The 27,872-nt window shown below is 42.7% G+C and overlaps 1 protein-coding gene across 1 annotated transcript in view; it reads left to right on the top strand.

The window, feature by feature from the left end:
* LOC144607026 (mediator of RNA polymerase II transcription subunit 26-like) overlaps window positions 1–27,104 on the top strand; it is a 78,173-nt gene extending 51,069 nt beyond the window's left edge. The window contains exons 2-3 of the mRNA XM_078423576.1: window positions 3,920–3,994; window positions 24,122–27,104. Of these exons, the coding sequence (XP_078279702.1) occupies window positions 3,920–3,994; window positions 24,122–25,912 (1,866 nt within the window). The 3' untranslated portion in view covers window positions 25,913–27,104. The remainder of the gene's footprint in view (window positions 1–3,919; window positions 3,995–24,121) is intronic.
* Window positions 27,105–27,872: the final 768 nt, after the last annotated feature.

Here is a 27,872-nt window from a genome sequence, read left to right as displayed (position 1 = left end):
GCATCCACTATATTTTTTTAAAAGGCACAAAGTGCTGGAGTAACTCAGCGGGTCATACAGCATTCCTGGAGAAAATGGGCAGGTGATGTTTTGGGTTGGGACCCATCTTCGCACTACTCATCGGCTGAAGAAGTGTCCTGACCTGTAATGTCATCGATCCATGTTCTCCAGGGATGCTGCCTGAACTGCTGATTAACTCCAGCACTTTCTATATTTTGTAAACCAGCATCTACAATTCCTTGTTTCTCCAAACCATCAACCACAGAGGATTGAAATTGTTTCTCCGTAGCCATGGTTCACCAAGCGAAGTGTTGCCTGAGTTCAATTGGTAGATTCGTATATGTGACCAAATGATATTAGGCTTATTTTTATTGTTAAACTTGCATGTTATCCCACTACCATATTTACTCTGGAGTAGAAGAAAAGGGCATGGATGAAGGACAATAGAAAGGGAATCGACCTGATTTTTTTTGGTTTGGAGAAGTGAAGTAAACATTTCTACTCCCAGGGCAATGCTCTAACAAAATGTAACTCGGGCAGTATTTTCCACAGTTAATAGGCAACATATGAGCCCTTTATTTATTGTGTTTGTGAAAGTGTGAGAGTAAAATGAACCATGTTGAGACTTGCAACTCCAGATTTCCCACAGCAGCTTGAGTAAACAGAACAATTTATGTACACCATCCACCACAACCTATAATTGTTCCAGGGTGAGCAACCTGGGAATGAATTAAAACAAATTCTGTATGGATGCACTGCTGTTTCATGCCCAAGTATGCTTTGCTTACAATCAAATCACGTGTTAACCCCATAGTCCAACCTGTATACATCAGAGATTTGCTGGTACAGGAGAGTCTCCTTGACAACCACTTTACCATCTTCCCTTTAGTGATGACTCAACTTTTAGCTACTCTGGTGTATCATGTGGAACAAAATTATTTTAATGTTACACAGAACTGCATATATTTTTTTGAAGGAGACCCTCTCACGAGATTTAAGCATTTTCATTGTTTGAATTCATAGTATATTTATTATCTGTTCATGAATGGAACCTTTTCACAAGGTGCTTGTCGAGCCTAACCATCTCTTCCGTTTTGATATTAAGTGTATTTGTGGAGACTCACCAAATGCAATCTTCTGATTCCCTATATCTGCCGTACTCAGTCATGTCTTCCTATCCCTCTTGTACCCATGCAGAACTCACTGACTTCATACATTTCACCACCAATTTCCATCCTGCTCTTAAATATACTTGGACTATCTCCGATATCTCCCTACCGGTTCTGGATCTCACCATCTCCATCACAGGAGACAGACTAGTGACTGACATCTACTACAAACCCACTGACTCCCACAGCTATCTGGACTACACTTCTTCCCACCCTATCTCCTGCAAAAGTCTATCCCCTACTCCCAATTCCTCCGTCTACGCCGCATCTGTGCCCAAGATGATGTGTTTCACATTAAGGCATCAGAGATGTCCTCATTCTTCAGGAAACGGGGCTTCCCCTCTTCCATTATAGATGAGGCTCTCACTGGGGCCTCCTCTATATCCCGCAGCTCCGCTCTTGCTCCCCCTCCCCCCATTCGTAACAAGGACAGAATCCCCCTTGTCCTCACCTTCCACCCCATCAGCCATATGTATCCAACAAATCATCCTCCAACATTGCCAGCTGATCCCTTTTATTAGTCGTGCATCCAAGGAGTTCAAGGTGGGGTTCTGTGTTTGATGATTGCTGTGTCTAAAGACATTTGAGATTTTGGTGATCAATTGTTATCTTGTATGTTCATCATGTATTTCAATGATTAGTACATTTGTTTGCTTGTGGGGCTCATTAATTAGCATTTTCATCATAAAATGTTTTAAGATCACCATTTTTGAGAAGGCAGCACAAAGCATTTGTCATCATTGCATAATTGTAAGTGGGCCGTGTCAACTACTTTTGGGTATTCTCTCATTAAATTGGTTCTGGAAAATAAAACTTGCAAACATATGCAGGAGCATCAAAGGCTTCCATGCCTATAACTGTGAGCAATGTTCCGTGTGGACTCCTTCAGCACATTGAATATAAATGGAAAAAATACAACCATCTATGTATTTATTACTGAAGCTTGTTACAAAGAATAGTTCAGTTCTGTTTAATTTATTGTCACGTGCACTGAGGTACAGTAAAAAGCTTTTTGTTGCATACTAACCAATCAGCAGAAAGACAATACATGATTACAATCAATCCATTTACAGTGTAGCGATTGTAATATGAGTTTGTAGATCTGCTTCTGTGGCTAGCACGCAAATGGTCGCATGTGTTGGGCACCATCTTGGAAGGTGCCAGCCCAAACAGCACCGAAACAGGCCCTTTGACCCGCAATGTCTATGCCAAACATGATGCCAAGGTAAACTAATCTCTGCCTGCAAGTGATTCATTTTCCTCCATTCTCTGCACATCCATGTGCTTATCTAAAGGCTATCACCATCTATGGCAGTGTATTCCAGGCACCCACCAGGCACCTAGTGTTTAAAATAACAATTACCCGAACATCTCTTTAAAATTTTCCCCCTCTCACCTTAAAGCTATGCATTCTAGCCTTTCACATTTCTTCCCTGGAAAAAATATTCGGACTGTCTAACCCTATCCATGCTTATCATAAATTTAAATACTTTTATCAGGTCTCTCCTCAGACTCCAACATTCCAGAGAATATCATCTAAGTCTGTCTAACTTCTCTTATTGCTCAAACCCTCTAATCCAGGCAGCATTCTAGTAAACAATCTCTGCACCCCATCCAAAGCCTCCACAACAGGGTGATTTTCTGTAACAGGGTGACCAGAACTGCACACAATACTCCAAATTTGGTCTCAACTGTTGAAAATGAGGACTTAATGGTGAAGGAACCTGCACTCTGTGTTTTTAATTGTTTTTTAAACTGACCTCAAAATCAAAAGCTGATTTTGCAGCCAGTTTCCTCCATGTAAGAATATGATAGACTGACTCTGGTTCTCCCCATTCTGTCTGTCTTCACTGTTGGCACTAAGATCAAAAAAGGAGTGCATGCAATTTGAAAATAAAGCTTGCTTCAATGGCAGGATGGAACTGTCATGCATAGACTTTTCCTTTTAACGTGATGTGTTTCTCATTTTTTGGAGTGGACACATTCATGTTGGCCAGTGGGCAGCACTGAGAATGAACTCTGTATATTGTACCTTCTGTTCTTCAAATACCACAAGTTCTTCATATGGAATGAATTGTTACTTGAACATTCAATACTGTCATGTGGGCGCAAACATTGTGCTTAGCTTCAGAATTTAAAATTTCTTAATTTATAGTGAAAAAATGAATGCTAATTTGCTTAAATTACTGGATTTGAATTAATAGATTTTTTTCAAATAGATGGAATTGAATTAACAGGCATATTCATTGGAAATCCACTAAAACAGTTGGGTGATAATTATGTGTAGGAAAGAACTGCAGATGCTGGTTTAAATGGAAGGTAGACACAAAATGCTGGAGTAACTCAGCGGGACAGGCAGCATCTCTGGAGAGAAGGAATGGGTGACGTTTCGGGTCGAGACCCTTCTTCAGATGGGTCTCGACCCGAAACGTCACCCATTCCTTCTCTCCAGAGATACTGCCTGTCCCGCTGAGTTACTCCAGCATTTTGTGTCTACCTTGGGTAATAATTATGTTCGGCTGTAGTCAATTTGGATTGTTGATTTTGTAAAAACTTAATTTGAAATCCAGCGAGCCGTGTACTTGGTCTAGATGTGCATACTTATTTTGAAGTTGAAATTTCATGGTGTTATTCACATTTTCTATTTGTTCTCTTGTAACCTTGGACAAATATGGAGCACTAATATCAATTATTGTTGATCAAGGTGAAAAATCACTAATGATCTATTTTTACTTTTGTTTGTATTCTAGATCCGTAACATGGTGGCGGTGCTGGATGTGATCTCCAGTTTGGAGAAGTATCCCATTACCAAAGAGGCCCTCGAGGTAAGTAGTTCCTGCAGATTATATGTGGGTAGAAACGGAAGAGAGTGATGGGAAGGTGGACGGTATCCATGGAGAACATTTTGAAAGCTATTTTGCAATTATGTATATGAGTTAAATCTTTTGGAAGTCTTTGGCTTATAATACTTGTAGCTTAGTAAATTGTTTTTTAAACATCAGAAGATTAATAAAATCAAATGGACAGATTTTTCCATAAAATGTTCCTGATATCCATCAATCCATTGCTTCAGTTTATAAAACCATTACACTCTGCATAACTGGCACCAACAGATTTGACTGAAGTGTGGCTATGAAAATAGAGAACAGATTTGTAAACTTGTTAATCAATCAATGATTAATAGTTCTGCTCACTGTTTGGTCGTGTATTCACCAATCATTGCTGCATTTGTATAAGCTTCACAGAAGCACATTCACTCCAAGTCATTGAGCGTTTCAAATAATTGCTAATATATTGAGCTGTGCAGTTGATGCTGTCATGTCTTTTCATGGGAAATCTCTTGGGACCACCGGTGTCAAAACAGCAATGATGGTTTGTGCAGATTGGTGCTGATATCAAATAATTTGTAACCAGATCTTTACCGGGCAAGGCTCTCATAAAATACTGAAGCAGCTGTGTACACTTACTATGTCCAGTCAAAAATATTCAGAAAATTACCTCCAAAATTAGACTTGTTGCCTTCTTTAGCACCCAACTCCGCTGTTTTCCTTTGATCAGTTGCACAAACTCACAAGCTTTACTTCTACGTCAGTCCCTCATGTCAGGGATGACATGTTTCCATTCTAGTTCAACTACTGCTGTTGCCATTGGATTGACCAAAATTTCTTTTCACATGCAATTAGGCGATGGAATTGACGGACATTCTCAAATTTTGTTTGTCTTTATTACAAATAACAAGATATCCCCAGAAAATTGGTCAGTTAATAGAGGGATTTTACCCCAGAACAGCTTGTATGATGTTGACACTTCTAAAATAGTTATTCATCCCTGAACAATTCACTGGAGATTATAGAACAAAATTTGACAACGGATCAGAAGTAGTACTAGACGGACATTTATTACAAGCCCACCGACTCGCACAGCTATCTGGACTACACTTCTTCCCACCCGGTCCCCTGCAAAAAGTCTATCCCCTACTCCCAATTCCTCCGTCTACGCCGCATCTGTGCCCGGGATGAGGTGTTTCAGACTAGGGCTTCCGAGATGTCCTCGTTTTTCAGAAAACGGGGCTTCCCCTCCTCCATTATAGATGAGGCACTCACTAGGGTCTCTTCTACATCCCGCAGCTCCGCTCTTGCTCCCCATCCCCCCACTCGCAACAAGGACAGGATCCCCCTCGTTCTCACCTTCCACCCCACCAGCCAGCGGATCCAACATATCATCCACCAACATTTCCGTCACCTACAACAGGACCCCACCACTGGCCATATCTTCCCATCCCCTCCCCTCTCTGCATTCCGCAGAGACCGTTCCCTCCGCAACTCCCTGGTCCACTCGTCCCTTCCTACCCAAACCACCCTAACCCCGGGCACTTTCCCTTGCAACCGCACGAGATGCAACACCTGTCCCTTTACCTCCCCCCTCAACTCCATCAAAGGACCCAAACATTCTTTCCAGGTGAGACAGAGGTTCACCTGCACCTCCTCCAACCTCATCTATTGCATCCGCTGCTCTAGATGTCAACTCATCTATATCGGCGAAACCAAGCGCAGGCTCGGCGATCGCTTCGCTGAACACCTGCGCTCGGTCCGCATTAACGCCACTGATCTCCCGGTGGCCCAGCACTTCAACTCCCCCTCCCATTCCCAGTCTGACCTCTCTGTCATGGGCCTCCTCCAGTGCCATAGTGAGGCCCGCCGGAAATTGGAGGAGCAGCACCTCATATTTCGCCTGGGCAGTTTGCGGCCCGGTGGTATGAACGTTGACTTCTCCAACTTCAGATAGCTCCTCTGTCCCTCCCTTCCCCTCCTCCTTCCCAGATCTCCCTCTATCTTCCTGTCTCCACCTATATCCTTCCTTTGTCCCACCCCCGACATCAGTCTGAAGAAGGGTCTCGACCCGAAACGTCACCCATTCCTTCTCTCCCGAGATGCTGCCTGACCTGCTGAGTTACTCCAGCATTTTGTGAAGAAGTAGTACTAGAGCAAGTAAGGGAATGTTCTAAAGGAGTAGAGACCAACACGATGGGATTTAGGGAGGGAATTCCAGAATTTTGGAGTCGGGTAGCTGAAAGCAAAGCCACCAAGGTGGAACATTTAAAACCAGGCATGTAAAGGGCCAGAATTGGAAGAATACAACTATCTACAAGATTGGTTTAAATAATGGTTTGGAGATGAAGAGGCATGAGGCATTGGATAATTTTAATATTGGGACTTTTCCGAAAAAGGAGCTGGTATGGTCACTAAACATTTGGATGATGTGTGAATTAAGTTAAGATGGGGCATAAACAAGGTGTTGGTTTATACAAAAGACACAAAGTGCTGGTGTAACTTGGGCATAGAAGAGTCCCAACCCAAATCGTCACCTATCCACGTTCGCCAGAAATGCTATCTGACGTGCTGACTTACTCTAGCACTTTGTGCCGTTTAAAATGGGGCAGGACAGTTTTTGAATCATCTCGGGTATATGGATGTGAGGCCAGCCAAGTATGCGTCAGGATATTTAAATTTAGATCTAGCATCCATGGGTTTTGCAGCAGTAGCTGGGCTGTGGTTAAGTGAGTGGTATCAGCTTCAGTCGGCCAGGAAACAGGATAGAGAGAGATTTTGTGGGAACCAAAAGTAATAGTTTTAATATTCCAAATATTTGTAATGGAATTTCTCACCTTTTTTCTCTGACAATTATTAAAACGAAACCTAATCTGTAATAAACTTGGGATCATTTGTTTATAACAAAATATGTTGAGTTTCACGCAACTGCCATGAAGTCTGTGCAACACATGGCAGTAATATATGTTCATTATCAACTGACTACCTGGAACACCCTGCCTGAGATGCATTTCATATTTGTGCCTTTTGAATCAGATAACTGGAATACAAATCAAAGCACATCAATTAAATTAACAATGGCTTCTTAAATATCACCCAGCTCATTCTAATTTTAAACAGCAGTCTGAATATTTCACCTTGTATTACAATGAAAATATTAACAAAGGAATGATTACCCTTTAGAGTGCAATTTTATATACCAGTCAATGACATACATCATCACTGACAACAGACATTCTGCTTCAAACACATGTCACAGCAAGATTACCAGCAAAACAGAGGACGTACTTCAATGATGTTCTGAAACTACCGTAACAAAAATAATATAACATCCTTATTTAGTCATGATCCATTAGTCAATGGTTGAGAACTGATCAAAATGGAGCAGGTGCACCCGACAACATTGGGTTCCTTTGGGGTTGGTTAGGAGTGCTAACTTGGTCTGTCAACCCCCTCCTGCCCTACCTGTGACAGAATTACACATCCAACATTTGGCCTCGCTACTCACCCTGGTCCTTGACACTACCCAAGGAAACAAAATTAGCTAAGAAACACAACATCAAGAGTAGTAATGAACGGTTTTCAGACTCTTCCCTGGGGAACAGTATTAATAACCCTGGTAGTTTTAGATGATAAAAGATTTTTACTATCCAGTGTATAATTAAGTTTTCAACCATGAAATGTGAGGAGTTTTCAACCATGAAATTTGGGCGGCACATCAGTAGAGTTGCTGCATACAGCGCCAGAGTCCCAGGTTCGATCCTGACTACAGGTACTGTCTATACAGAGTTTGTATGTTCTCCCTGTAACCATGTAGGTTTTCTCCAAGTGCTCCGGTTTCCTCCCACGCCAAAGAAATACAGGGTTGTAGGTTAATTGGCTTTTGTAAATTGTCCCTAGTGTGTAGAATAGTGCTAGTGTACAGGGTGATCGCTGGTTGGCGCAGAATCAGTGGGCCAAAGGGGCTGTTCCCACGCTGTATCTAAAGGAGAATAATAATTTCTTCTTTGTTTTCGGAGGGGGGGGGACGGGGACACACATTAATTCACCTCTAGTCAAGTTGAAGGATTGTGCAGAAACAGCAGTGATATATATGTCATGTTCCTTAAGGCACCTGTGATTGGTTGTCCAGGTGTCAAGGCAGCAAATAGATACCATCAATGCCTTCTCTGAAAAACCCTAAATTCAGTGCCAGGATCCAATGTGATTGTCCTTTCTCAAGCCAATAGTTCCAGCATTGAGGATTTCAGCCTATTCATTCGACTATGTTGGGCAGGCCACGTCATTCAAATACCCAGCATCAGGTTTCCAAAACAAGTATTCCATTCCAAGCTTGCTCCCTTGGGAAGACTTTTTTTTCAGGTGCTCAAAGCCTCCTTGAAGAAATGCAACATTCCCTCTGATACCTGTGAATCTTTGGGCCATGACATCTATGACCATTGCAAAGATATGAAGATTCATTTCAGATAGCATTAAGAACCTCAAGACCATGCATCATATGCAGACGGAACCCTTGCATAAACAGAAGAAACTGCGCACCACTTCCCAACTAGTCACTCATCCCACCTACCACTCCTTGGCCCATCTTTTGGAAAGTCTACTTTGACCTCAATAGTTACCACAAATCATACTAGATCTTTTAAGGGACTGCTTAAGAAATGAATTTTCTGGAAAATAAACGCCTGTCTTCAGGAGTAAAAATACAGAATGAAATTTAAAGTGGAAATATGAAGTTTGAAAAATTAGTTCAAGTTGCATTATTTTAAAGGTTGTAAGAGCAAGTACTGGGAAATGAGTGTATACAAGATTTTGAAACTGTAAGAATCGAATGGGAATTCTGTTAAAAATACACAAGATACTTTGCATTTATAGAAACACTCTTGTCTCAATAAAAGTTGAGACCTTTATAACACTGCTATCAGATGGAATGCTGTGTAAAAGAGTTGGCACCACACTTCAGGATGGCCCCCTTCTCCATGTTTGTAGGTCACACTCGTGCTCTTTACCTGTAATTGCGTTCTCAGATCTCCAGCTATTCCCCACTTTCAGTCCCATCAGCCTCTTTCTCTTTTGAAGCACTCAGAAATATCAGATTTATATTATTTAATAGTTCCATTAAAACAATGACTATAATTCAACAATCTTAAACAAAATTGAGTGTTTAAACAGGCTGAAATGATGAAACAATTTCATAGTTTTTAAAATATTTTTTAAACAAAGCTGTACAGAGCACGAAAATTGGAATGGAGGAAATATTAAGAGTAGTGAATACCCCACCAACAATTTTCCTGACATCTCTGCCTCCTTTGTTATACTACAAAGGTTCCAGAATGCTAATGGTAGCCCGCTTCATTTCTCCCAAGCAGCTCTAGCAAACATCTTCACAGAATATGTATGGATAAATCATGTCCAGAAAATGTAAAATGGTTCAACAGAAAGATCTGATAATCTCTGTTTTTAAATGAGTTTTTAACACATCTAGAACAAAGGGGTTCTAGACAAAGGCTGGGTCAACAGTATCTTTTCTGCTGTTCCTAAAATATATATAGATCGTTATTAAAATTGAAGAAGCAGAAGGTTGAGAGTTTCAATGACATTGGAACTGGAGGAAGTTTAGGGCCACACGGTATCTGAGCGTAGTTTTTATTTTAGAGCGTCTAATCTACGTGGAGTTCAGAAACCTATATGTAACTAGTTGGGTTAGTTTAGTTTACAGAAACAGCGCAGAAACAGGCCCTTCAGCCCACCGAGTCCGCACCGACCAGCGATCCCCACACATTAACACTACCCTACACACACGGGGCAATTTTACATTTACTCCAATTAACATACAAACATGTACATGTTTGGAGTGTGGGAAGAAACCGAAGATCTTGGAGAAAATCCACGCAGGTTATGGGGAGAATGTACAAACTCCATACAAACAGCACCTGTAGTCAGGATCGAACTCGGGTCTCTGGGACTGTAAGGCAGTAGCTCTACCGCTACGCCTCCGTGCTGCCCTTGTATTGTGTTTAAGTAAAGAAATTGGACTTTGCCAAATTTTACCTATACAAGGTCCAAGTCTCCATCTAATGTGGTTAACTTGTATCAGCCCACTTTATCAAAAGCCCAATGCCATCCTTTCAAGAAAATTACAGTACTGGAGAGAGGAATGCTCACAGCTGAATACTGATTGAAAAATATTTGTGTGCATGGAATAGAGATGGAGCAGTCACCTTTTCTGGGCTGGTCTAATGGTGTGATAAAGAATACAAATGAAAGAATTGAGTCTGAAGAAGGGTCTCGACCCGAAACGTCACCCATTCCTTCTCTCCAGAGATGCTGCCTGTCCCGCTGAGTTACTCCAGCATTTTATGTCTGTCTTTGGTGTAAAAGACAGACCAGTTCCTTCATACACGAATGAAGGAATGTTTGGTACCTTGAATCTTGGAAGATTGCAATTGGACAAGTGTTGTTTGTGGTTGTCCAGGTAGTCGTGAGGATTGCATTGGAGGTGGTTAATCTGATGAATACAAAATACATAAAAATGTCACCAAAGAAACCTGGGTGGATCCTATCTTTCGCCTTGCTGTCGTATCCAATCAAATTCAAGACCTGCTCCATTACATTGATGTCTTTGGCCTGTGTTCTATTCTACTGATCTGGAGAAGAATGGAGAAATGCATGTTCATCAATGCTTTACCTCAAGAATAAGAAAGACGTTTTGGGAGCACAAATTAGGAATACATGATAAAGAAGACTACTAAACCTGAACTTAAGTGGGATTTTGATGGAAAAAGATACAATGGGCCACATTGAGTGAATGATCTTATGCAAATTTGGAGTATCCTTTAGCAGAGATTGACATGATGCAAAAAGGATGGGGATATTTAGTATAAAACTAGACACAAGTGGGGCCCAAACCTCTCCTGCATTGGTGCAGCTCCCCCCTCCCCTCCCCTCCACCTCCCCCTTCTTCCCCACCCTTCCCCTCCCCCACTCCATCCCTCTCAACCCCCCCCGTATCCTCCCTCCATCCCCCCCCCCTCCCTCCCTAGGAGATAGATTTAAACTTTAAAATGTGAATAACTTTAAAAATATAACACCGATTTCAATTAAACTTCTTCCATTTGCACCAAAGGGACGTCGGTGTGTTAAGGTGGGCCTAAAAATGTTGTGCTATCGTGTACTGTTTTGGCTGTAGTTCAGGAATAAACAAACAAACAAATGAGGGTTTTAGTATTTAGATGTTAAACAATTCTTTGGATGTAAGTAAGAAACAAAAAAGGACTTTAATATTTGCTATTTTGCCAATTTAATTCAAGAGACTTTCATATCTTTCACAAGCCACTGACTACAGAAATATTGGTTATTAGCATAATAGATTTATTAAGTTACATTCAAAATTAGAAACAATAATATAGGTGATCATCGAAGTCTATTTCTTGGCATCTAGGAGATGTCCTCTGACTGGGGCAAGCTCTCTTTGTATTCTGCTGAGTTCATTTGACTGCAAATTATTTTCTTCCTGGTAACATTTACATTCATTCTTAGACCCTTTTTTTAATGCATATTTTTCTTTGATCACAAATGAACAATCTCCTGAGTTAACTGGTCCATAGTCGATAAATAAACCCTATTTTGCTTAAAGATATTGTGTTATGTTCTTATTATACACATTACCAGCCCTGTGCTTGCTACGAAAGTGCCTCTTACTCTGGTGCCCTTACTTGGTGACATTTTTCATTCTGCTATCCTTTCCCTTGATCAATGTTGTGCTCCAAAATCTACCTTGTTTGAAACCATTCCTTGTTAGTGCATTCCTTAATTAATCAAATCTTATTCCTTTTTGAGAACCATTCCTCAAAGGAGACAAATTCCACAGGGCCAAGTCTACCAGAGCAACTGAAGAGCATAATTTTTACTGTCTCAACCTAAGCCTATATAAGTAGAGTTGATGCATGCATTCCTTACATGATTTTAAAAATCTTTCACAACAGTAATGATTTCAAAACACAACCATATTTGAATCAGTAAATAAACTTTTGTATTTAAAATATTTTACAATTTGTTTAAGTCACCCCCTATAAATAGGGTAATAATTTATCAAGTTCTCTGAATTAAATGGCATGAAAGTGGAAAGCAGAAGAGGGAGCTGTCCTGTTGAGATGGGCTTCACTTGACCTGGGCTAGGACCAGCAAACAAAATAACCACTCCTGACACACACACACCTTTTTTTCCACTTAATTTCTTTCCGCTCCTCCACCTCCCATCCTTCCACATTCTGGAGCCATGTTTTTCCTTCCCCCGCCTCTTTCTCCCATTCCCTTCCGCCCACCATCCCACTCTTCCCATAACAGAGCTCAAAATAATGTCTCTTTCAGGAATTCAATGTCGGGCATGTGAATGATATGGCCTGCCCTTCTAGGCTGATTTGGTAAAAAAATAGGACTTTGATGCTAAAAAAATAGCTTGGAAAGGCCATAGTTCATTTATCCTGGCAGAGGATTTTTCAAGATTTTGTGTGAAGGTTTTTGTGCTATCTCTCCAGTGTTTTGAGGTGCCTGTTGTAGGTAATCCAAATCTCAGAAGCATATGGGCCAGGGATTGTTACTGTCTAGATGATAGGAGAAACGTTGTTTATGGATATTGCACAGTATTTAGTCATTGTTCCACAGGATGCAATGCACAGGTATTGATGGGTTGTTGGTTAAGCAAGAGTACTTATTCATCCAAGTGATGAATTGGCTGTCTATTCTAATAGTTGAGGTGGAGGAATTGAAAATAATTAGACGTTAAAGGTAGAAGACGGGTAGACAAGGAAATGCCTTTCTAGTCTGATGTAAGAGTCCCTTTGAGGCCAAGATAATTAATCCAAGGCAGGACTGAGAACCTTGCATCTTAAGGCAAAATGACTGATGCCAAATACTGGTGGAGTAACTATTTACCTTCAATCTAGAGGTACCTTCAAAACAGTTTTGTGCTTATGCATTTCTGGAGTTAGGTTCTGTTGATGTGCCCAAGTGCCTTTGCTGTTTGTAATTTAAGCTGTCATCAGCCAAGTGTGTACATAAAGACAAGCTCTGTTCTGCTATTCCTCTGGTAGACTGGCCCATGTGGAATTTGTCTCCTATTGTTTAGATTAGGCAGTGAACATATTTAATGTCTGGTGGCACTTCTTTTCTCGTCACTTTTTTTTCACGGAGCTAATCCCAATGGATTTCTTGCCATACTTTTTTATTTTCTAGTTTATGATCTTGTATAACATTAGCAGAGGGACATAGAAAATGTTGATAATCAGCAACAGGAATTATGAGATGTAATTCCAGCACTTGATGACAACAGAGTTTGTGTACTTAATTGAGAGGCATTAACTAAGAAACGTTGTCTCTGTGAATAATCTTTAGATTTTGAAAAGCAATGAACTACAGATGCTGGAACTCTGACATAAAACAAAGTATTAGAAACTTTGTTCGGTCGGTCCTCAGCAGGGGCCTTACCTTTGTTCCCCTCCGCCCCCACATCAACGAGTTCCGCGTCCGCCATGACGTGGAGCTCTTCTTCTGCCGCCTCCGCCTCCGAGCCTTTTACCATGGTAAGGAGTCCCGACCCCCCACTGATGACCCCTTCTACCGTCTCCAATGGACCCCCTCCTCTTGGACCCCCCCGTGTGGCCAACTACCCTCACTAGAACTTTTTATCTCAAACTGCCGGCGTGACATCAGCCGCCTCAAATTCTCCACTCCCCTGACTAACTCCAACCTCTCCCCTCCTGAACGTGCAGCCCTCCACTCACTCCGCAACAACCCCGACTTAATCATTAAACCCGCTGACAAGGGAGGGGCTGTGGTAGTCTGGCGTGCTGACCTCTACTGGACCGAGGCCAGACGACAACTATCAGACACCTCTTCCTACTTATCCCTGGACCATGACCCCACCGATAAACACCAGACCTTTATCAGCAGCACCATCACTGACCTCATCATCTCCGGCGATCTACCCCCCAGTGCCTCCAATCTCATAGTTCCCAGGCCCCGCACGGCCCGATTCTACCTCCTACCCAAAATCCACAAACACAACTGTCCCGGCAGACCCATTGTCTCTGCCTGCTCATGCCCCACCGAACTTATCTCTACCTACCTCGACTCCATCCTATCCCCCCTGGTTAAATCCCTCCCCGCCTACGTCCAAGACACCTCACACGCTCTCCATCTCCTGGATAACTTCCGGTTCCCAGGCCCCCACTCCCTCATCTTCACCATGGATGTCCAGTCACTCTACACTTCCATCCCCCACAAGGATGGTCTCGAAGCCCTCCGTTTCTTCCTCGACCGTAGAACCAGCCAATCCCCATCGACCAACACTCTCCTCTGCCTAGCAGAGCTGGTTCTTACCCTCAACAACTTCCCCTTTGACTCCTCCCACTTCCTCCAAACCAGAGGCGTAGCTATGGGCACTCGCATGGGCCCTAGCTACGCCTGCCTCTTTGTCGGGTACGTCGAACAATCCCTGTTCCAGACGTACACTGGCCCCATCCCTGAACTCTACCTCCGCTACATCGACGACTGCATTGGTGCTACGTCTTGCACCCATGCAGAACTCACTGACTTCATACACTTCACCTTAAATATACCTGGACTATCTCTGACATCTCCCTCCCGTTTCTGGACCTCACCATCTCCATCACAGGAGACAGACTAGTGACGGACATTTACTATAAACCCACCGACTCGCACAGCTATCTGGACTACACTTCTTCCCACCCGGTCCCCTGCAAAAAGTCTATCCCCTACTCCCAATTCCTCCGTCTACGCCGCATCTGCGCCCGGGATGAGATGTTCCACACTAGGGCTTCCGAGATGTCCTCGTTCTTCAGAAAACGGGGCTTCCCCTCCGCCATTATAGATGAGGCTCTCACTAGGGTCTCTTCTACATCCCGCAGCTCCGCTCTTGCTCCCCCTCCTCCCACTTGCAACAAGGACAGAATCCCCCTCGTTCTCACCTTCCACCCCACCAGCCAGCGGATCCAACATATCATCCACCAACATTTCCGTCACCTACAACGGGACCCCACCACTGGCCATATCTTCCTATCCCCTCCCCTCTCTGCGTTCCGCAGAGACCGTTCCCTCCGTAACTCCCTGGTCCACTCGTCCCTTCCTACCCAAACCACCCCAACCCCGGGCACTTTCCCCTGCAACCGCACGAGATGCAACACCTGTCCCTTTACCTCCCCCCTCAACTCCATCCAAGGACCCAAACAGTCTTTCCAGGTGAGACAGAGGTTCACCTGCACCTCCTCCAACCTCATCCGCTGCTCTAGATGTCAACTTATTTACATCGGCGAAACCAAGCGCAGGCTCGGCGATCGCTTCGCGGATCACCTGCGCTCGGTCCGCATTAACAAAACCAATCTCCCGGTGGCCGAGCACTTTAACTCCCCCTCCCATTCCCAGTCTGACCTTTCTGTCATGGGCCTCCTCCAGTGCCATAGTGAGGCCCGCCGGAAGTTGGAAGAGCAGCACCTCATATTTCGCCTGGGCAGTTTGCAGCCCGGTGGTATGAACGTCAACTTCTCCAACTTTAGATAGCTCCTCTGTCCCTCCCTTCCCCTCCTCCTTCCCAGATCTCCCTCTATCTTCCTGTCTCCACCTATATCCTTCCTTTGTCCCGCCCCCCTGACATCAGTCTGAAGAAGGGTCTCGACCCGAAACGTCACCCATTCCTTCTCTCCCGAGATGCTGCCTGACCTGCTGAGTTACTCCAGCATTTTGTGAATAAATCGATTTGTACCAGCATCTGCAGTTATTTTCTTATATTAGAAACTAACAGCAGGTCAGGCACCATCTGAGAAAGAGAGACAAAGAATCACATCAAAGATTCTTTATCAGAACTGGGTAAGAGAAAAAAAGTTAGAGAAGGTCAAAGGAGAATGGGTACCGTGTGGATGATTAGGTATTACTGCTATTCCCCAAAATCATTGTCGTTTGCACTATTAATTCTTTGCCTATTATACTTGAAAATTTTCTAACTTATATCTGGCATTGCAATTCCACTCATTGCCATCTTCATTGCCGAATCATTTTTCCACACTTGCCTTCCCTCTTTGTAAATTTGCGATTAATTACAATTTCCGTCGAGGGAATAGGATGCTGACCACTGTGGTATTTAGTTATTCATCATGAAATGATAAAGGCTTTCCTAGACCAATTATTTTCATCACCTGCATCTTTAACCCACTTTGGAAACAAGAAGGAATTGTCACTACTTTTCCACAACTTGATGATGAATTATTTCACCTTCATTTGTTTTTATTTGATGCAAGTATACTTCACTATTCTGAATTCATTCTTTTGCAATGTTAGAAAAATTATTTTGCAGACAATGTAATGTTTTCCTTTTCATTACTTTTTCCTAAGCTATATTTTGTGTGCAATGCAATTCATTGATGCCAGTAGTTTAGTTTGGAGATACAGTATGGAAACAGGCTCTTTCGCCCATCGAGTTCACACTGATTGACAATCGCCCTTTACACTAGTTCTATCTTAATCACTAGGGACAATTTACACAAGCCAATTAACTTACAAACCTGCAAGTTTTTTGTATGTGGGAGGAAACCGGAGCATCCGGAGAAAACCCATGCAGTCACAGGAAGAACATGCAAACTCCATACAGACAGCACCCGGAGTCAGGATTGAACCCTGGTCTCTGGTGCTGAAAGGCAGCAACTCAGTCATTTAGATTTCTTAAATGTCTTCACCTCTCTCTTTTGTGACACCTATTTAACTTAAATCAAGAATGAAACTTTTGGTGACCTTTTTATAAAGGTCAAGACTACTTGGGTTAGGAACTATTCAAATGTTAAAGCTTTGGAGGTGCAATTTTTGTTGGTTTGGTTCCTTTTGCATCAATTGTCCCAGTAAAGTGCAGTAGCGCCCTCTCTTGGTAGAACCGTATTATTGGCGTGTGTGTGAATGCTGTGGAAGTGGAAGTAGAAGCAACAATAGTCAATAGTCAATTTATTTGCCACATACACATAAATGTGCAGTGAAATGAAAAATTACCCGCAGTTCAACAATAAGACCAATAAGAATAATCAATAAAAATGCAATAACACATACAATCATAAACCAACCAAACAAAAGAAATCTCTCGACAAATGTTATTAAAACATGGAAAGGCCTATGGCTTCAGCACTATTGTTTGTCAATGGTGAGCATGGGAACAGTTGGATCTGTTCTCATATTAAGTTATTGTAGTTTGAGTTCTGAATATATCAATTGGTTTTCCATTTAGAATCATTGATGCTTTGTTTTCTTTAAAAATACTTGTCTCAGGGTCTATGTTAATTGGCCGCAAAAACAGAAACATCTGTTCCATTGTTGGACATGATTCCAGCTCGTTGCCAATTTTCCCAACTTTGTTTTTAATGGAGAGGCGAGAGACTACAGATGCTAGAATCTTGAACAAAGATTCTCTTCGAGACTGAAGAAAGGTCCTGATCCGAAACTTTGACTTTTCATTTCCCTCCACAGATGCTGTTTGACCAGTCAGTTCTTCCAGCAGTTCATTTCTTTTTTCTAATCCTTGCGGCAACCGTTTCCTGCCTTGTGAAAAGAGAAACTGTTAACATTTTCGATTTGTAAACCACAAATCTGAAACATTGACTGTTACTCTTTATGCAGATACTGTCTAACTTGCTGAGATATAGTGCCTTATAGCTTCTTGGCCTTTTCTAGCATTTTCTATTCTTGCCTCTAATTTCCATTAACTTTATTTGCTCTTACAAAAACAAGGGTGTAATGCTGAGGCTCAAAGGCGCTGGTAAGGCCACATTTGGAATATTGTGAGCAATTTTGGGCACCATATCTGAGGAAGGATGTGCTAGTTCTGGAGAGGGTCCAGAGGAGGTTTACAGGAATGATCCCAGGAATGAGTAGGTTAACCTATGATGAGCCTTGTCGGCACTGGGCCTGTACTCGCTGAAGTTTAGAAGAATGAGGGGGGACCTCATTGAAACAGACAGAATAGTGAAAGGCTTAGATAGGAAGGAGATGAGAAGAAATTTCTTTAGTCAGAGGGTGGTGAATCTGTGGAATTCTTTGCCACAGGAGGCTGTGGAGGCCATCGGTGGATATTTTTAAGGCAGAGATAGATAAATTCTTGATTAATACAGGTGTCAGAGGTTATGGGGAGAACGCAGGAGAATGGGGTTAGGAGGGAGAAATAGATCAGACATGATTAATAATAATAATAATAATAATAATAATATTTCGTACAACGAAATTAAAAAATAGCCAATCCTGACGGTGCGTAAAAACATATATGCAATAAATGCAAAAACAAATAAATACAATTATATTAAGTACAAAAGATTTTTTAACAGTGTTGCCTAGTGCAGAAGGTAGTGTTCAGTTCTCGTATGGCCCTGGGGTAAAAACTGTTCTTAAGTCTGTTTGTTCGGGATTTGATTGACCTGAAACGTCGACCAGAGGGCAGATGAACAAACAGACGGTGGCCGGGATGGGATGGATCTTTTATTATTTTGCCTGCTCTACTGAGGCAGCGTAGGCTGAACAGGTGCTCCAGGGAGGGCAGTGAGCAGCCGATGATCTTCTGGGCCGTCGTGATGACCCTCTGAAGGGCCTTCCTGTCCTTTTCTGAGCAGCTGGCATACCATGTGGTTATACAGTATGCCAGCACACTCTCGATGGAGCAGCGATAGAAGGACATCATGAGCTTCTCCTGCAGGTTGGTTTTCCTGAGGATCCTCAGGAAGTGGAGTCTCTGCTGTGCCTTCTTCACTGTGGTGATGGTGTTGGTAGACCAGGTAAGATCCTCTGCAATGTGCGTACCCAGGAACCTGAAAGCGGGTACCCTTTCCACACAGACCCCATTGATGTAGAGTGGGTCGTATTCTACACTGGTTTTCCTGAAGTCAATTATAAGTTCCTTTGTTTTGGAGGAGTTCAGGACAAGATTGTTCACTGAACACCATGCTGCCAGCCTTTGGATTTCATCCCTGTAGGCTGTCTCATCTCCTCCTGAGATGAGTCCAACCACAGTCGTGTCATCCGCGAACTTGATGATGGTGTTGGTGGGATGGGTGGGGGCGCAGTCGTGAGTGTAGAGGGAGTAAAGGATGGGGCTCAACACACAGCCCTGTGGTGAGCCGGTGCTCAGTGTAATGGTGGAGGAGAGGTGAGGGCCTATTTTGACGGTCTGGGGGCGGTTGGTCAGGAAGTCCTTGATCCATTGGCAGATGGTTTGGGAAAATCCAAGGTCAGAAAGTTTGGTGACCAGTCTGCTCGGGATGACCGTGTTAAAGGCAGAGCTGAAGTCGAGGAAGAGCATCCTCACATAGCTCCCCTGGTGTTCAAGGTGGGTCAGTGCAGTGTGAAGAGCAGTGTCGATGGCATCCCCTGTAGACCTATTTGCTCTGTAGGCAAACTGGTATGGGTCGAAGGTGGGTGGGAGGCTGGCTTTGATGTGCTGCAGGACCAGTCTCTCGAAGCACTTTGTGATGACCGGTGTGAGTGCTACCGGACGGTAGTCGTTAAGGCCGCTGATGACAGACTTTTTCGGCAGTGGGATGATTGTGGCGGACTTCAGGCAGGGAGGGATGGTGGATTTTAAAAGGGACAGGTTGAAGATTTTTGTGAAGACCTCAGATAATTGGTCTGCGCATTCCCTCAGCACTCTGCCCATCACACCATCGGGGCCTGCAGCTTTCCTGGGATTCACTGCTCTGAGCACGCGCTTAACATCATACTCCTGCACAGTGAAGGTGTTGCTGTCAGGTGCTGGAGAGGGTGTTATGTCTGCCACTGCAGCTTTCACCTCAAAACGAGCAAAGAAACAGTTAAGTTCCTCTGCCAGCGAGGCGTCGCCGTCGGCAGTCGTGCGGTTGCTGGTCTTGTAGTTGGTGATGTGCTGGATGCCTTGCCATACCCGCCGTGGGTCATTGTTGGTAAAGTGGTCCTCAATCTTCCTCTTGTAGGACGCTTTGGCAGCCTTGATGCCTCTCTTCAGGTTGGTTCTAGCAGCACTGTAAAGAGCTTTATCACTAGACCTGAAGGCGGTGTTACGGTCCTTGAGGAGAGACCTGACATCCTTTGTCATCCAGGGCTTCTGATTGGGATACAACCGGATACGTTTGTCGACGGTGACATTGTCAACACAGTTTTGGATGTAGCAGAGTACAGTTGATGTATACTCCTCCAAGTCCTGATCCTCAAAAATATCCCAGTTGGTCCTTTCGAAGCAATCCTGCAGCTGCGAGGAAGCTCCTTCAGGCCATGTCTTAACAGTCTTTATGGTGACTGGAGCTTTCCTCCTGAGTGGGGTGTATGCTGGAGTTAAGAATATGGACAGGTGATCTGACTGCCCCAGGTGTGGTAGTGGTGCTGACCTGAAACCCTTCTTAATATTTGAATAAACCTTGTCTAGTGTGTTTTTCCCCCTGGTAGCACATCTTATGTGTTGTTCAAGTTTCGGGAGAACTGACTTTAGGTCTGCATGATTGAAGTCCCCGGCTATGATGTGGGCTGCTTCTGGATATGTGCTCTGTTGCGAGTTTATTGCACCGAGCAGGTAGCCTAAAGCTGTGCTAGCGTTAGCATTCGGTGGGATGTGGACTGCTGTTACTATAACCCCTGTAAAAGAGGAGTATACATCAACTGTACTCTGTAAATGGCAGAGTAGACTTGATGGGGCGAATGACATAATTCTACTCCTATCACATGACATGACAAGGCTTTAAACTTACCAAGAGAGGTGAGGACTTCAAGGACAGAAGGTTTAATAAGTCAGAATGAAAAACAATGACACAGGATAATAAGCGAGAAATTGTCATAGTGTGATAGATCAGGGTAGAAGATGTACATGAAAATATACAAAACTGAGCAAACTGTACATCAATAAAAAAATCAAAGCTTTATGGAGACACGAGGAGCTGTAGATTTTGGTTGACGAAAGCAAGACAACTGCTGGAATAACTCAGCAAGTCAGTCAGCATCTTTGAAGAACATAGATAGGTGACATTTGGGGTCAGGACCCATCTTCAGACTGGTTGTGGTGGTGCAGGTGGGTGGCTTAGCAAGCGATAGATGGATACAAGTGAGGGTTTTTATTTGAAAGGGAGGTGGCTGGACAAAGGCCAGAGTTGGAGACATAAAGTGTAATGTGTGGATGCAAGTGGGAATTGTGAAGTCAGCGGAAGGAATGCAGATGGAAGGAGGAAAGTGAGAAATGATAATCCAGATGGGGCACAGAAAAAGGAGGGGAAAGTTGGGGGGGGAGGGGTTATTTGTAAGTTTGTTAACAGAAATTGTAATTCAATGTTCATACTGTTAGGTTGTAAGCTGCTGGTTGTGTCACCGTTGCAGCAGATGTCGGTGTACTAGATCGTTCTGATGGTGGAGTTGAAGGTGCTTGACTTCCAGTTGATTGTTCATCCATTTTCAGCTGTGTAAAACTTTATTTCACAATAGGCAAATGAAAGCAAGAGGTGCCACAAGATGCAAAAGCAGGGATGAAAATGATAAATAATCCCAATTCACTTCAACACAATAAGGCTTGCAGACAGTCCCTATCACTAAAAATAGATGGGAATTTTCACACTCATGCAATTAGATATTCCCCTTGTCAAGCTTTTGGAAATGTACTTTCCAGCACACTAAAAATAGACTTGACTTAATCTTTCACAGAATTGGAAGAGAAACCAAATATCATCAATTACCAATTTGTATGGGAAAGCACCAACTGTAAAACCACATGTATTTCTATGAAATTCACAAAAACTTGCAAAAATATATATATGGCAGCTATTATTGTGCACATATTTCAACTCCAAAAAAGCTGCCTTGGGTTGTTTTAAAAATATCTGAACAAAAAGAACTCACTAGAACATAGCACTAATATGTACAATAAACACTAAAGGCAGCTAATATATGTTGCATTAATTTATGGATCCTATTCGAATAGCTGCCATATGCACATAGTGGAGGACATCGCCCTCCAACTTCGACCCCCTAAACAACTTCCGCTTTAATTTAAATTTCACAGGGGTTATTATTTTGCAGTAATGGAACATTTTAAGACTAGGTAGAAGTTAATTGCTTACTATGAGGGCTCCAGAAGCACCCTAGTCTGCGCCATACATCGATCCCCGCACATTAACACTATCCTACACCCACTAGGGACGATTTTTTACATTTACCAAGCCAATTAACCTACAAACTTGTACGTCTTTGGAGTGTGGGAGGAAACCGAAGATCCTGGAGAAAATCCACAGGTCACGAAGAGAACGTACAAACTCCGTACAGACAGCTCCCGTAGTCAGGATCGAACCCGGGTCTCCGGCGTTGCATTCACTGCAAGGCTGCAACTCTACCGCTGCTCCACCGTGACTGCCTTAATAATGGTAGTTTGGTGAGATTTTTACGAAGGCGGTGAGAGTGTATGCATGAATGCATATATACATGCAAACAGTTGCAAATATATAATGGCATTTTGCTGATGCACAACAATTTGGTTTGAGATTGTTATTATTTTATTGTTTTATTTATAGTAGTCTTCAGTATATCCCCACTTCAGCATGTTCGATTTGTTCCTCCCCATGCCTGCCCGCAGTCTGTTGAGACTGCGCCAGGTTATCCACGGTTGGTCGGAACCTGGTGGGAGTTTCTCAGAGGGATCGATTGCCATGTGAGTGTCTTCCGGAGATTTCTCTAGTCTCTCTTCCCAGAGTTTGAGCCTTCTGAACGATGCACTGCAGTCCAGGGGATGGACAGAAGAGACTTCTGCATGATTTCAAATGCCGAGGTAGCAAAGGGCGGTCATGTAGGGGGTGTCTTTCATCCTCTGATTGTCTGGGACGTTCTTTTTGACTGGCTACAGCTCTTCTGATTCCAGGAGGTGCAATGCCAGAGAGTAGGTAGATGTGTCAGTCTTGGTAGGTTTCATGCATCCACTGATGTAGCGACAGCTTGTGTTTAGCTTGCTTGCATGAACTGAGCGCTCCCATACTGCAAGGCATACTCGGCAGTGAAGAAGCAGAGAGCCAGAGCTGCTGATTGAATGGTTTTAGAATTTGCTCCCCATTTTGAGCTACTCAGCTTGCTAAGAAGAGCATTTCTGGAAGTGACTTTTCCTTTAAGATCGATCAAGAGTCACACCGAGATAGACTGGACTGTCACAGTGCTCCAATCTGACTCCATTCTATATGATCTTCAACCATCGATTTGCATCGAAGTGCCAACGACATGGCACTAAAATTTGCTCGCTATTGGCAAACAGCTGTGTGATGACATGAATAAATAACATTTATAGCAATTGGATCGCATCAACATAACTTTTCCATTGTAGTTCCATCAGGGTGAAAAGAAAATCAGGGAAAGGTTGCAATATAGAATGCAATGCCTGAGAAGATGGAGGAGGCATACTCTCAAGGCATTTAAAAAGTATTTGAATCACCAGGCCATAGCAGGCTATGGAATAAGTGCTGAGAAACGGGATTAATGTAGACGGGCATTTGATTGTCAATGTGGGCATGGTAGGCTGAAGGGCCTGGTTCTGGCAATATGGCTCTGACTTTGTTTAAACAATATACATGTACAAGTATGTCCAGGAAGTAATGGCTTTCTTAACATGGAACAAAACACTGCTTGATTTCACAGGAAGTTCCCATGGCACGTCTTGGCTTCAAGTTCTGCGCAGACATTGTGGACCAAAGGGCCAGTTCCTCTGCTATACTGTTCTATGTTTCCCCTGTCTCTAAGAAAGCAGTTAGAGTGCAATAGGTGTAAAGGATGACAAAATGATATCGTTTTCATTTAAATGAAATAGAAATTTCTCAATAAAAGCAATTGCATCTAGAAAATATAACAAATTAATAGGCTTTCTGACCAGTGGATTAAATCTCTGTGATACACTCTTGGGCATTTTAAATTATTTGCAAATTATTTGATATCTTTCGCTGCGAAAATTGCTTACTTACCAGTGATATTCAACAGTAAATGCTCATTCTTGATTTTTATGAGAAGATTGAAAAAGGAATGAGATGAATGCTTACTAAAACTTTATGTACACAGGATTATTCAAACCTAAAGTTGCTAACTTTTAGTTCTTTGCCTTTTCAGGATACGAGGTTGGGGAAACTTATCAATGATGTACGGAAGAAAACCAAGAATGAGGAGCTTGCAAAGCGTGCCAAGAAACTGCTAAGGAGCTGGCAAAAGTTGCTGGTTGAGCCTGTCGGGCAGGTCGAGTCCGTGCCCAGAGCACTGTCCAACTCCCCTGGTTCAGCTAATGGGGGAGCTCATGCTTACAAGCATGACTTGCCATCTCTGGCCACTTGCACTGCAGTTGGGGGAGCCAAGCCTGTCCCGGATCTGAAAAATAAGAATGATGTGCACAATTCCTACTCTCTCTTTGGTGACAAGCAGGGTATTCGGAAGCGAAAAGGGGATGGCATGAAAGGGCCACCATCCAAAGTCCCAAAGCCTAATAACGAACAGCTGCAGAACTCTACACCACCGCCATCCAATGGAATTCGCAGCAGTCCAGAAAACTTCCCAAGTCCTCCAGAAATTACACCTTCAAACACCCATGCTGTTCCAGACAAATGCAGATCAGACCCTCAGGCACCTTACGAAAATGACAAGCATTGCAAGATACCAGTCAATGCTGTGAAACCACATACCAGTTCTCCAGGTCTTGTAAGAAACCCTAGCACTTCCACGTTGCTTAAGACTGCTATTCTGCAGCAGCATGGAAAAACTGATGATCCTGTGGGCCGTTATCGACCCAGTAGCCCACGTTGTCAATCATTTAGCCCAAGGACACATAAACAGGAAGTGCTGAGCAAAGCTTCTACGACGTATGCACCCAAGGGCTCTATAGCTAGCCCTTCTCAGAGCTTTACAGGAACGTCAGCTCAAGCAGGTACTGATTCTGACAGGACAGTATCCCACCTGCCCAAGAAAAATGTGCAGATGTCATCTCCTGTATTGCAGACAGCTACAACACCACCTCTGCCGCCTCAGCTAAAAAGCTTACACCTACCAGAGACGGAAAGGCTCTTAGATCGGCTCGTAGACACACCTCGTTTGGATACCCTTGGTGAAAACCAACTGCAACATCATTCTTCACCACTACAGCAGCAGGACTCGATGTACCCCTCGCAAAGCCCCAATTCATCAACTTCACATCGTGGAGAATCCTTGCAGAATTTTGACTTGGATGCTAATATGGGAGACTTGACCTCCAATGATTGTGCCTCTTTTGGTCACGACAAAAGATCATCCAAGAAAAAATACAGGTCCAGAGACTATCAGGTGAACTTAGATGGACAAGTTATGGATGAAAGTGTAAAACCTGTACGGTTGAAAGAGCGTAGAATTACATTTGACCCTGCCACTGGACAGATCAAACCTTTAACACAGAAGGAATCATCTCAGGCTGAAAGCTCTGTTCCAACTGAGCCCCATCGAACCACCGAAGTGGTCCAAGAACAGAGAGTAAATTTGCAAAGTACTTTAGATCAAACAAACTGGAAGGAATTATCAAAAAATGAAATTATTCAGTCTTACTTATCGAGACAGAGCTGCCTTCTTTCATCCTCAGGAGTGCAGCCTCCAGGAGGTCACATTGTTGAATTTCTACAGCACGAAAGCCACAGGTATAGCACTAGCACAGAGACCCGCGAGGTCCACGTATTGGTACCTGCAGACTCTCCCTCAGAACTTCCTGGGGTCAGTAGAGAGATCAAAGACTCGGACATTCATCGAATACACGAGCAACACTGGGCAGGTGTGAATGGTTGCTGGGACAACCAGGGCAAATGGTATGATTGGACGCAGGGCATATCTTTGGACCCTCATGGTGATCAGGGACAACTGCACATTCTGCCATATGTCAGTCTGGACTGAGCATTCGTGCCCATTTGGCTTGCTTTAAGGTTTAAGGTCATCTGGTGACAAACAAGTGGTTCCCACTTACTGGAAATGAGCAAATGTATCAGGGTTGCAAGATAAGGTTCTGAAGGTTCTAATTCTCAGCCCATCTCTGTACGACCCCTGCCCTGCCCAACCCCAGTACCCTCTCTTCTGCAGTTTGCTGCTATCAGTGTTTTAACCAAAATTGCAAAGGAGGGAAAATAGCACAGGAGTGTGAGAAGGAAAAAGGAAAGAATGGTTAGTTCTGATGTATATGCAACTCCCCTTTGGGATTAGGACAGGTTTGAATGACAGGTCAACGAGCTCAGTGAGGAACGGTTTGTCTGTGGGAGAAGGTTGAGGCGTGGTAATGTTCCAGCACTTTACAGTTGGCTGGATGTGGTCTTGGGGGAGTTACAGGAGCTTTATGTGACATCAAAACTAAATGAATAATGTTACCTTAAAAAGTATGCATCTATTTATTTTATTTCTCTTTTTAAAAACAAAACACTTTCATTTGGCAGTGAGACAAACGTGCAAAAACAGCAGATTTCTATTATTTGCATCACTTTTTTTGAACGTAATTTTTTAACGTGAAAAATCATGTTAGACTGAATGTTTGCACAGTGCCACGTCATACCAAACATTCCCTAGGTCTTCACATGCTAGTAGTTGCTATCATCTTCTGTTTAAACAGGGGATAAAATCTTTCGGTCTTCATAATTTAGGTTCAAAATGTTTGAAATCTATTTTACAATGTCAAATATGAGGGTTTTTTATTCTTGCCATCTTACTAAATTTAAACATCAACTACTATATAATTTTGTTTTCTACTTTGCTCTCCTCTTGTTTGATTTCTACAAACATCCTGGCGTCCCCAAATTTCAGAGGGAAAAAAAGAGGGTGCTACTAGTTTGCAACTTTGTACTGTGACAAGTTGATTTAAAAAAAGAATCAAAAAATTTCAAAAGGAATCTGTTTGTATGCTGGAGATATACTTGTTACCATTCCTTTAGATATTGTTTGCCTTATGAAATTCATCATACCACAACTGCAAAACAAGAAGCCTTAGTGAATGTACAGAAATTAGACTTCTGTGTTCTGCACAATACAGAAGGAATGACTTTGCTATTTGGTCCTTTTAAGTGGACACGTTGTGATATAAATGTGGAAACAATAAAAAAAATTTGCACAGAAATCTGCCCCCTTTTATTTAGAAAATTACTTGTCAAATGAAATTATACTTGGAAATATTGACTTTCAAACAGTAAACAGATGATCAATTTTGTGTTTGATCCCAAAGTGGATTCTTCTACTGGGGTCTGTTTCAATGTAATCAGCCATGGATGTGAGCATGTTAATTTGTTGTAGCATTGCTGACCTGAATTTTAGTCGCATTGTTCCTGTTCTTGTTTCATCTTGAATTGAAAAGTATCTTTCCGTATGGTATACTGAGATTTGGGCAGTAGAAAAATCCTTGATTACATTCATTGTAATTCAAATGATTCGGTACGATGATAATGTATTCAACCAAAGCTGGGTGGGGAATCTATTGAGCAGGTTACCCAGTTAATCCTAATGAAAATGTGTATGTGTTTACTTCCAATTACAAAGCTAACTTGGTGATAAGCAAAACAAAGTGGGGCAACAGAGACCTCTTGAAAACATATCCTAATGTGATTCAATGCTTTTCGTTTTAATAGGGAAAAGCAATCAAGATAAATGACTCAATCGCTTGTTTAAGGGTGTTCATCTCCCACTGATATTCTAACTCTGTCTTTGTCTCTTGTGCTTTTTTTCTTCATTTCTTTCTGTTTCCAATCCTGTTGGTGTCTTCTGACTTTTTGAAATCTTTCATTTATAAAATCAATTTTCACAACTATTGACATCTTCCACTGGGATGGAGAAGATGTCAGAAGAGAAGAAAGAATTCTTCAAAAATTAATTGAACAGA

This window comes from Rhinoraja longicauda, chromosome 28, assembly GCF_053455715.1.
Source record: "Rhinoraja longicauda isolate Sanriku21f chromosome 28, sRhiLon1.1, whole genome shotgun sequence".
NCBI lineage: Eukaryota > Metazoa > Chordata > Chondrichthyes > Rajiformes > Arhynchobatidae > Rhinoraja > Rhinoraja longicauda.
Note: the sequence above shows the minus strand (reverse complement) of the source record. Positions and strands in the feature narration are given on the sequence as shown.